This window comes from Carassius carassius, chromosome 23 (genome assembly GCF_963082965.1).
Source record: "Carassius carassius chromosome 23, fCarCar2.1, whole genome shotgun sequence".
Lineage (NCBI taxonomy): Eukaryota > Metazoa > Chordata > Actinopteri > Cypriniformes > Cyprinidae > Carassius > Carassius carassius.
In genome coordinates, this window is record NC_081777.1 from 18,636,584 (window position 1) to 18,648,643 (window position 12,060).

Consider the following 12,060-nt stretch of genomic DNA (forward strand, 5'->3'; position numbering starts at 1 on the left):
GTATGCTTCTCTTCTTGGGGTTCCTTGAGGAAAAGAGTATGCGAGAACTGAAGCACGAGGATTTACAGGAGATTTGCAGCATCCTCACTTTGTGGCCTTTGTGGTCACTTACTGTGACAAATCCTCTTAACATCATGGTGTTAAAGTTATTATGTTTAAGAACAGAAATATACATCCCCTCTCAGATGGATTCTGTATATTATGTAACCTCTGTACTGCGTTATAATAGACTGGTATCACAAAACCTATTTAAAGCCTTTCCAAGTAAGTAGCTATTTAAGATTGTGTGCTATATATACATGTGCATGTTGTATATAGTGAAGTCTAGTCCTTTGGACTGACCATGTGCTGCTAATTGTTACAACACCTCAGCAAGTTGGCTGTTTGCCTGTCAATACGTGTGATTCCCAGGCCAGTTGGGGCTTGATGTACAGTGTCTATCAGAGCAAACAAGCTGGCAAACGTCTTTTCACATTAGCGCTCAGGTCTGCTTTGCTCCGAGCACATTACTGAACTCCAGGCCTGTGATTCAGTATTTGGGTCTGTCACCTTCATGAGACCCTTCTAATATTGTCCCTCGAGCACAGTGCACACCTTGTTGTTTTTTCTGTCCTTTGCGATTGCTACTTGTCAGGTTGCATGAAATGAGCACTTTGAGCAGCCTTTGAGGCCAGAATAAGATGCTGAGACTAGACACGATTGATGGATGTTCTTACGTAGTTTTCACAAGAAAAATGGAAAAATATTTTGTTCATCTGCAACCATCTTTGAGTGCAACATTCACATTTCAAAATCATATCAACCGGATGCATATAATCAAGTTTCTGCCCAAAAATTCTTTGCACACAAATATATGTCAGAATACAGAAAAGAGCTGCCATTTGGTAAACTCAATCACTCACCTGTCAAAGAAAGGTCAAACACTGCCCCTCCTGCTGAAAGAAGTATTTACATAATATGTAAATAGAAAAATAAACACCAAAAATGGCAGTGGTGAGAAGACAGTCAAGTAATTTATTTATCGCTTTATACAAGAGATTACTTAACTCAGATAATGCGAAAACTAAAGGCCAAAATTCTAGAGTCTAGACTAGATTGTAGCTAGGCTAAATAGGATTGTATGTAAAAAATGGATGTATTAAAATTCCTCAATGGTCATATATTGTAAAACAATGCCATTTTTATCTGGTCAAAAACGGCTCCGTTTACAGTGAGTCATTTAGGTACATGTCTCTATGCACGTGAGAACTGATCAAGAAATAAAGCAAGATACGAGTTCTTGCAAGAGACTGAAGTGTTATTAAAATGGTAGTCCGTTAAGAAGTTTGTAATACAAATGGTTTGTGTACTTATTTATAGCGAAAGGGCAAAAAAGAAAGAAAAATGGAGAAGGAAATAGGTGGGGAGATGCGGGGAGCAAGGATCGTTGATATTGTGGTTTAGAACTCCTCCCGCAGCTCTGTATCTTGCTCTCTCATTGGCTGTAGATCAGTCTGAACTCATTTCACACAACAGGATTTTGAATGAATTAATGATTCTCTCTTTGATAATTCACACTGCATGATTGTCACATGAATGAGCACCGATTTGCCACCGCAAAACCTGTCAGTGAGTGAAATCAGAGATAAAATAGTGCAGTGTGAACTTGGCATTAAGACACAATGGTAACCTAGAAAAGTCAGCCTTGATTTAACTTAGGCAAAAGGTAAAATGTTTTATAACATTATAATTCATTACATTATCTTTTTATCTCTCTCTTATCCTTCCAGGTCTGGAATCCTTGCGGGACAGCGCCCACTCCACTCCTGTGCGCTCCGTGTCACACGGCGACTCCTTCATCCCGCGTTCGCGAAGCCAGGCGACGGACTCTGGTGACAGGACGACCGTCATCTCCGATGAGACCTACAGTCCCTCCGACAGCGTGCTCCCCACTCCGGTGGCCGAGCACTGCCTGGAGCCGGCGGCCTCACGCCAGATCAACGGCGCACCCTGCAGCATCGAGGAGGAGAAAGAGTCTGAGGCAGGCACGCCCACCGTGGGCAACGTGGCCGAGTTAGGAACAGACAGTAGGGTGGCAGGCCCCGTGCAGAGTGCAGGCGGGGAGGCCGCACTCAGCGAGACAGAACAGGTGAATAAGTTTGTTTTAAGTGTACTCCGTCTGCTCCTTGTGACCATTGGACTCCTCTTTGTCTTGCTCCTCCTCCTCATCATCCTCACTGAGTCCGACCTTGACATTGCATTTTTACGTGATATCCGCCAGACCCCCGAGTTTGAGCAGTTCCATTACGAATACTTTTGTCCCCTCAGACGGTGGTTTGCCTGCAAGCTCCGCTGGGTGGGCGGGCTGCTCATTAACAAGTGAAAATGAGGCACTAAAGCTCGTAAAGCCTCCCTTGTTGGGGTCGAGAAGACGCTTAACACGTGGACAGAGAGAGAGAGAGAGACGGAGGGCATCGACCTGTCCCATGAACTTCTTTCATGACACTCCTGCTGACACAAGGTGGACCACCATGCCCACAGCTCCTCTTCTCTTCCACTTTTAGTTCTTTCTCCCCGTCCATTTTTACACATTTATTTTTGTCTTTGTCTTTTTTTTTTTTATATAAAGACTTTTTTTTCTTTTTTTTTAGTTTACTAGTTTTGGATTTCAGGTCATTTCAGGTATTTTATTTTTACAAAAAAAATTGAAAAAACAAAACAAAACTTAATTCAAAGACTTGAGAAGAATATATTGTCCTTTAAATAGGGAATATGAAATATTTTGTTGCAACGAGAATGTTGCCTTCATTTATATTTATTTTAAAATAATAATTATTAAAGTCTTGTTAAAGAATGTGGTTCATTAAGTCAAGTTGGTATGGTAGAGTGGGTTTGAAAAGCACAAGAAAGTTGAAAACCAATGCTTTTGAGTTTATGCATAATTCATATCCATCCGTCATGTAACTTTTAGTCAATTCTGAAGGCTGCTATAATTTACCACATCAACGATCAGATCAGCAGAGGGTTGGTTATATGTAAGGTAAGAATGTGCAAGTTATTTTTTCAAAGCGTGAGCTAATGAAAGAGTGAAAATAATGTTATTTGAAAAAATTGATGGGTACATGAGTTGTGTGGTTTGGTGGCTTGATTTTTAGGGTGTCAAATACTCTTTAGGAATATAATTGTGTTTAGGCGGTAGCAAGCTGTGAAGTAGAATTCTTTTTAAAAAGGTTCTTTCTAATGAATACAGAAAAATTAATTGGTATAAATTGTGTTCTGTCATGTGACCCAATAGTGTCAATATCACTTAAAGTTATCATGATTGATTTAAAAGCAACTAGCACCCATAGATCCAATCTAGCTACATTAGATGTGCAATACTGTAAGGGTTTGACTTTTAAGAAATAAGTGCATAATTTTTTTTTCATGAGTATGTGTATTTACTTTATTATAATTATATTTTTTGAAATTTTCCATTCTTAACTTTCTATTCGCAATAGAAAGAAATCCCACTGTATAAAGTAATCTTGTTTTTTTTTCTCTTATTATGTATCGATCTTGGTTTTAAGTTTGTATTCTGTGGATATCATGCTATGATTATTCTTAATTACAATAACAATGCTGTACTTTTTGTACAAAAAGTAGTTAGTTTCCTAATATATCGACAGTTTTTCCATGTATATTTTAACAGAAACTGAAATGTTATTTTGTTATTGAAAATTAAATTATACCTTTTTTAGCTCTGTGTTCAAGATTGAGGTCAAGAATCTATGGTATTTCTGTCAAGGGAGACACGGGAAAGATTTTAATCCAAATCTACAATCCATTTCCAATTCACTTGCTTAACCAGTAATGAGTAAACCGTCCCTGTGCTTTGTATATTGGCCCTGCATTCATACTGATGACTTTATACACAGTTTAGCCAAAAGACTGTGTGTGTGTGTGTGTATGTTTCTGTGTATGCTCATATTTTAATTAACTGATGTTTTTGGCAATATGTACTAGGAGGCCAGGTTTAGTCTTTACTACACCAAGTCCTGATTAGTCTATATCATTTATTTGAAGACAGAAGATCCAGTTGTAATGCAAGTTGGACAGGGGTTTTATTTTACCATACATGATCTATTTAATCCTTGCCCCTTTGAAACTGCTATTGATGTAATTGTTTTTGTATTTGAGAAAGTGAAAAATAGAAGAAGTGAATGCAAAATGCAGAAGGAGCGGACTTATTTTTGTGTACAGTGAAAAGGAGACCAGGGTTGAGAGACAAGTAACAGCTAGTGGTAATTAGAGGACGTTTTAGATCTTACACTGGTACTCAAAATAATTGCAGCTTTTAGCATTAGTTTGCGGCAGCTGACAAGCTTGGCTTTACTAGTACAGTTATTTTAAATGAACATGCTTCAATCCACCAATCACATTCTGCTGTTGTGTTTGAGGCCAGAATCACTATGGTGCTAGTGAATAGATGACGTCTGAGATGTGTTTTAAGAAGCAGCTGACTGTAACAGTAATGGGTTTTACGAGCTGAATTGTGCAGTCAGGTCACATGCCTTTATATCCATTTGGTAGAACCGCTGTCTTCCATAGACCACAGGAGCTGAAACTGGTTTTTGCTACGATTAACAAATATGAGGCACATGGAAAACTGTAGCAGAAACTGCTAAAACACATGCAAAAGAGAGAAGGCCATTGGAGTTATGCATGCCTCTTACCTTGACAAGTATTCATGCATGTATTTATAACATCTCTGATGTGCCAAATTATAACAGCGCTGTGGTGGCACAAGTCCATTTTTATTTTTTTTATAGAATCTGATCAAACAGTTGTTTTCACTGTACAATAATACAACGGTGTTGCTCTGATGAGTACTTGCATGCCATTGATGATGGAGTTTGATTCAGAATATCAATAAATGGATATTGAGAAAAAAAAAAAAAGCTTGGTAGACCAGTTAAGGTTTTGAAAAATAATAACTGAAGTGGATTGAATTTTACTCATTGACAGCATTATGTAGCCTCAGTGGTCAGTCGTGCATGGCAGCGCCATTCAATAAGCAATAAACTGAATTATAGAATCATACAGATTAATCATTTTGATGGTTTTGTGCTGTTGTGTAGCAAGTCAGAATACCTGTTGTTTTCTAAGGAGTTCGGAATGAATCAATTTCCTTTTAAGTTAGATGCAAAATTGCATTTTAACTAAAAGGCTCATTTTATATGACAATTATTGCCAAAATTTGCTACATTTTATACTCATTGTGAGCACTTATCTTGTTTGGATCCTGAACTGTCCTGGAGTTTTATGCTTCTCTTCATCCTTGAAATCCTATTGCACAAGTTTCAACTGGTGTGCTGCTTCCTAGACTAGTAGATCAAGGGCAATTGCTACTACTGTCCTTGTGTGCTTCTACTTCATAATTTTGTCTCCAGACAGTTTTCTTGTACTGTATGGAATGGCCAGGTTTGACTGTGATGAATGCAATGGTCCAGTAAAGGACAATTGTCAGCTAAATTAGATCATTTCTGTAATTATCTAACTGGGTCATTTCACAAGGTCCCTCTGTGAACTTTGTACAGAAGTATTTTTATGCTTCTTAATATACAAGTGTAAGTTTAATGGAAGTTGAACACTTGCCATGACACTATAAAAAGAAGACTTACAGCAGTTTTTACTGTCCACTGCAGATAAAACACGTCACTGGCTTCAAATATATCTTGACAGCATGAACAAAATGTTACAGCTTCAAGCTAAACTATTAAAGATGGTGATTTTAATGTTTAAGATCTGGTATTGGTGGCTATAGCTGTTAGATTCTGTTGTGAAATCGTATCAAATGGCTGCTGAGCTTTAGAAATTTGGACTGCATTCCAAGTAAGGTCCTCCATGTTTATAAAAGAGATTTCTAGAGGTAATTCAATGAACCACTCGCATTAGACAGCAGCTGAGTGACATCTCAGATCTACTTGGTGAGCTTCTGATAAATATTCCACCTGGGACTTTAAATTTGATCATTATTAGAATGAACCGCTCCTTACATGCTTGCATACAAATTCCCAAATTATCTGGTAAAATCTGACTTCACCTGAACCGTAGCTTTAAGATTCACTATGGCGCTAAGATCCTGTAAAGATCATTGGTGGCATTACGTTTCATTCACTGTACTGTGGTCACTTGCCAGCCCCCACAGTCCCCTCAACAGATATGCATATACATGCACATTTGTTTATGCATAGATGTCTGTCTGTGGGCATGTTTTTCTGTAAGCTGCATCTTTTCTATTTGGGACTGAAGGTCGCTGTTTAGCTCCTTAATTTATGAATATTGAACTATATACAAAATTTATGTGCCAAATGCAGTTCCTGTTAAGTCAGATTTCATTCCAAAATCATCTTTGTACTGTAGGAAACCTTCCATGAAAATGGTATAAAGAAAATGTTTCACTGATAGTCCCTTGTAACTGGTGCCATGGAAATATTCAAACTTGAAATAAAAATTCAAATGAGTTTGAGATATCTTGTGGTTTATAGTTCACAGTGCAAACATTCTGTATGAAGGAAATAATCAAATGTTCTCTAATTTGCTAATTCAAGAAATTAGACTAATAACCATTTCCTTTATAATAAAATGGCATTTCCTCAAAAATATTTTTGAAAACTTACTGCAAACTATACTGGTCTCTTAAAGATGACATAGCAACCTGTAAGAAATGGGGTCATAGTAAAATTTTTGTACTAGGAAATAATTGTAGCAAAAATATTTTTGAAACCCCCAAAATTGGTTATAAATACCCTTCTGATTCAATGTTATATAAATAAAAAATGTAAACTAATTCATTTATTGATAATCAGTATAGAAAAACTCAAAGTCAGATTAATTGACATTACCAGTTGAAGTATTTTGATTCTAGAGGTGAGAGAATGTTGGTTTAAGGAATGGACGAGCAGCAGTCTGTGGGGTGGGCAAAGCCATGAAGCCTAGCCTCTTCACTGCTGGGACTGATGGAGCCGGCCTGGAACCACTGCCTGCACTTCGATTACCAGCCCTGTATCCTCCTCTTCCTCCTCCTCCTCTTGATGAAGACCATTTATTGCTGTATCCACTAAAATAGGGGTGAAGAAGGAGAGGTAATTTGGGTTCATATAGCCGATATTAAAGTCAGCACGATCCAACAATACTTCTGCTGTAACATACTGACCCTTTAGAGGAGTTTTGGCCACTGGCACCTTTTCTTCTTTTGGGTTTCCTGGAGTAAGACCCTTGCTTTCTCTTTGCTCCTCGTCCAGAGGTGCTTCTGAAATAGGTTGATGTGGTGTCCCCTTCATCATCGTCATCTTCCTCGTTCTGATGGCCTCTTGTTGTGTCAATCCATCCTGAACTCTCTGTATGTGCCTCAGCTGCAGAGGAAGTGTGAGAACATTATATCTCTTAAACTACTTCATTTCAAGAGCTTTATAGGTTGCTGTTTTGAGCTAGCTGAAATATGTTTTAAAGTTTATAGGTAGAGCAAGCCAAATCACAACTGTAGTATGGCTTCTTATTATATTAAGTATTTTGAATTTATCTTAGACTAATCAAAATTACATTGACGAAATAAATATGTATGAGGCAGCTTTAAACTAATAGTAATATCAGCTAGTAAAATTAGAGGATCTCTATATTTTATATATATTGTTCCTTTATACACCCTAAACTTGCAATCACATTAGTGATATTTCATAGGCAAAAAAAAGTCCTTCGCCAATAATATAGCAATGTATGAAGCACAGCTCACAAAATCATCACTTTTAAACCAAGCAGCTTTCTGTTCGTCAAAGTGCTGAATTTGCATGATCAATTGGATTTCGTCTGCGGTAAATGTGACCAAATCTTATAGATGGGTATTTGAATTTCTTCAAATTGAAGATTGAAGCTAGAAAGGATTACTGTAACGTAGGATTATTTATTGTGTTATGGAAAGCATTTATCTTGAGGACATAATCTATATGGTGTGCTGTCAGACCCTCACCCGGCAGCTGCCACTCTGAGTACTTCTGCAGCAGTTCAATAACCTCAGCTCCATACTTCTCCAGCTTGTCTTCGGTCACACCTGCAGCAGAACCTCCGGATCAGATGAGAGAGTTTCTGCATCACAATACATTTGACACCGAGCACATAGGGATGTGAAAAAGAAAGGGAATTAATTGACTTTTATTAACTTAATGAGATGTTTCATCCTCGTAACACATTATGTAAAGCTGCTTGGGGGAAAAAATTAATAAAACTTAAGTAACTTAAGTAAGCACATTTTAGATACTAAATTACAGCATACTATAGCCTTAATTAAACGATTAATTTACCCTTTTTTTATTTTATATAAACACAGACTTTCAAAACATTTACAAGTGATCAAATATTTAAATGTAAACAATTTACACATATGTATAAATGCATACATAACGTATATGTATGTGTGTATATGTATTATACACACACTCACACATATATGTATATGTGTACAGTATGTGGGGGTGTGTGCGTTTGCATATTATATGTAATGTATGTATATTATATGTAATGAAAATCTGCTAACCAGCTCTTTTTGAGTGTGGCTGTGGAGAAAATGTTGTAGTAATGGATGCCGAAGACTTTGCCCAACTTCTTGCACAGATCATTGAGTTTCTGTAGACATTTTTTAACCATCTCCTCTCTCTTAGAAACGTTCTCAATCACAGAGGCTTTGTGCTTTCTGATGCTGCATGCAGTCTCCGTCTCAACAAACTCAACCTGCAATGGGGTATGGTCATTAATAGAGCATACAACATCGGTATTGACCATAAAGATCAGTGTCAGAGGTGAGAATAACATAATATTAAGTCTCACCTGCATGCAACCACTCACTACACTCATGGCTTTAGGCCCAGCAGAGATATAGGCCACTGCCTGCCCCTTGTTAGTGTCGTAGAGGTCCTCCATCGGAACACTATCCAGCACCAGTTTCTTAAAAAGTGTTTGGAATATGCTGCTCCTACTCCGAACATTCCGGACTGGATCCGAGCACTCTTGGAGCCTGCCGCACAGAGATATTCTTATTGAGGCCACGAGCAGCCATCCTGACAGGCATTAATTCTCAAACACTGATGAGGCAAAGGATATTCATAGTAATATTCACACTATCATTTATGACAGTCAAATCCTGCTAGGCTTCTTACCCAGAAATATGTCGACCAGCATGTTGAGAGTGAGCCTGTTCTGCTGGGCGGATTTGCCATATCTGTTTCCCACCTTCTCACAGTTCTCCTGCACAAACCTCACAATCTTCTTCACATCATCGGTGACATTTCTTGATTTATATTTCTGGAGAAAAGCATTAAGATGTATGAATGTGTATTTGTATCTCTAATTAACATAAAATGGCACTATGTTCAAAATACTATTAGTCAAAGAATGTATCAATAAAATTGTTGGTAATAAACTATATAATTGTTGGGTGTAAACTATATCCAATTTCAAGCAATGTCTGTGTCCAATTATACAGTTTATTATTATGCATGACATTTGCATAATGTACACTATAAAGAATTAAATGATTATATGATGGTCTTACATGTGGTATGGCACAATTGTCATAGATGACTTCAGGATGCTCTTTACAGAAGCTTGTATTGAATGTGTGCTCGCCGAAGTAAGCCAGCAACTGGATTCTCCTGCACTTTGCCACATTCTCACAGAAGTGCACCATGCTGTGCAGGTTGTTGATGTGGGTGGTTTTGGATTGCTGGTTGCCGTCTTTATCCACTGCAATTATATTAACCGTTATGTAGGCCACGCTCACACGGACAGGTTAACTATGACTGTACAATAGTGTCTGGATTTTAGATCCCAAACGCATGTTTCTGTAGAGCACCTAAAAACATGTCATTTAACTGAATAACAAATGTAACATTTAAAGTTCTTTGTTATATTTCTATGTCTTGCTCAGTTTTATTAAAAGTGCAGTAGATGATTTTGGAAAACGCTAACTTTAGCCTGATAGCGCTGAAAGCCCTGAACATCCCACCCTCCCTTAGGGTTGTGCCGATAGACGATAGTATCGTTATCATTCGGCTATCAAACTGCCCAGCTATTTCAATTCAGCAGCACATTTCACACACACACACACACACACACACACACACACACACACACATGCACACAAAGGAGGATTAGAGCCTGTAGGCAGTGAAGAAGTCTCCATCCTCAAACAAACGTAAATCGTCTGTAGATATAAGGTATTTCATAGCACTTCAACATGTTATCTGAACAGCCTATATATTTGTAATGTTTTAAACGAGCCCTCACTGAGTTTAAAGGCAGTTATGTTAGAATGAATCTCATTCTTGTTTCTGTGGCGGTCATCGGTCTCGTCATGGGGCACACGGTCCAGGTATGAACTTACCTGTTTAGAATACTTTATATTTAACAGGTTCGTTTATGTCCAATATTAGTGTTCAACTGTTGGACTTTAAGTGAAATCTACTATTGATTTTCACCATGGACTGATTTTGCAGAACATGCGACAAATTTGTCAAAGGACCTGCGATATGACAGTTGCGTCAAATACAGTAAATACAGTATTTTTATATTTAAAGTTAGTTTATCAGTGTTTGATAGTATATTTTTTCGATTATTGGTGATTCCATAGGCTCTCGATTGGTTTAAAACACTAAATAGTCATGCTATGACAATAACAGAGTCTCTCTCTTGCTCCACCCATGCATGAAAATATTGTGTATAGTCGATCTCATGGACTGATGTATGACGATTTGAAAAATGACCATATAGCCCAACACTACCCTCCCTGTGATGCTGTCAAAGCCATGCCCCCTGAAGGCATTTATGCACACAGATCAGACGACCAGAGACAACATTACTACAATACATAATGTGTTATTCAAAATGTTACTCTGTATTTTGAAAGAAGGCAAGGTTTAAAATAAACCTGCATTCACATTATAATTAGCGTGAAAGTGCCATTAATCAGAATGTCATGCTTTTTACAAAAAAGATGAATCAGCAATTGCTTGCAAACTTACACCTGAGGACAGGTCATTGCCAGCTGGTTAAGAATGTCTTTCTGAACTCTAGGAGTGGCTGTGGCCGTCCATGCCATTATAGGAACATTGGGAAACATCCGCCTGATCTCATGTAAGCGCTTGTAACCTGGCCTGAAGTCATGACCCCACTGAGGAAGAAATGGATTTATTTATTGTAATGATATAATACTTCCTATCGGCAAGAAGGAGGCGGGAACCGGCGGACAATCAAATAACATTTTAATAATACAAAATAAACACAAAACAGCGCACTCAAATAAAAACCACAACACAACTAAAAGCCCAGGCCTGGTCCTCTCTCGTCCTTCACTGTTGTCGCTCCAGTTTTATATCCTTCCATCTCCTCTGTGGGCCTCGAGACCGGCGGGTCGAACAGGTGTAGTTCATCTCCAATCACTCCACCGGCCTCGCTCCCACGTCCCTCGGCCCCGCCCCACTCGTCACATACCCCCATCACCCCTCGCAGGCCGGGGGGTACTCCTGAGACTGCGCTCTACCCCCCCCCCCCCTCCCTCCGGGGGGGACCGCTCACGGGGACCTGCGGGAACCTGGGGGTAGGACAGACGAGGCGAGAGAAAAGGAGATGGAAGGAGGAGCGACTGAGACGAGAGAGGGGAGAGAGGAAAAAAAAAAAAAAAAATCCGGTTCCCAGACGCACTGCTGCTCGGCCATCCACCAGCTGGGTGATCTCCTCCGCGGTGCCTGGCGGTGGCACTGGACGGCCCTCGGTGGACGGCGACGGCTCCTCCGGTTTTGGGCTGCCGGCAGGAGTCCCCCGTTCCCTGCTCCTCCCCGTTCCGGCGGATGGCAGCAGGCTCCGGCCCCCTGGCGAACGGCGCCGACTCCTCCGCTCCCTCATGGACGGCAGCCGTCCCTCCATATCGTGGGCGGCCGGCAGCGAGCTCGCCCGTCCCCGGCAACTCACTCCAGCCCACCGCCTCGAGCGTCCATGGCGGCATCCTCCTCGCCTGCTCGATGGCACCGCGGATTCACCACAGCGGCGAGG

The 12,060-nt window shown here is 39.6% G+C and overlaps 1 protein-coding gene and 1 pseudogene across 2 annotated transcripts in view; one reads left to right on the forward strand and one right to left on the reverse strand.

Annotated features, from left to right (window-relative positions):
* The window catches only part of LOC132101424 (FERM domain-containing protein 5), a 129,800-nt gene extending 123,315 nt beyond the window's left edge, over positions 1-6,485 (forward strand). Inside the window, exons 14-15 of one of the 2 annotated variants that reach the window (XM_059506375.1) lie at positions 1,770-2,128; positions 2,308-6,485. In XM_059506375.1, coding sequence (XP_059362358.1) covers positions 1,770-2,128; positions 2,308-2,355 — 407 coding nt within the window. In that variant the 3' untranslated portion in view covers positions 2,356-6,485. Of the gene's footprint in view, positions 1-1,769 lie in introns of both variants that reach the window. The other variant, XM_059506373.1, reaches the window with a different exon arrangement.
* A 363-nt stretch (positions 6,486-6,848) lies between these two features.
* Positions 6,849-9,522, reverse strand: LOC132101810 (recQ-like DNA helicase BLM; annotated as a pseudogene).
* Between the last annotated feature and the right edge of the window lie 2,538 nt (positions 9,523-12,060).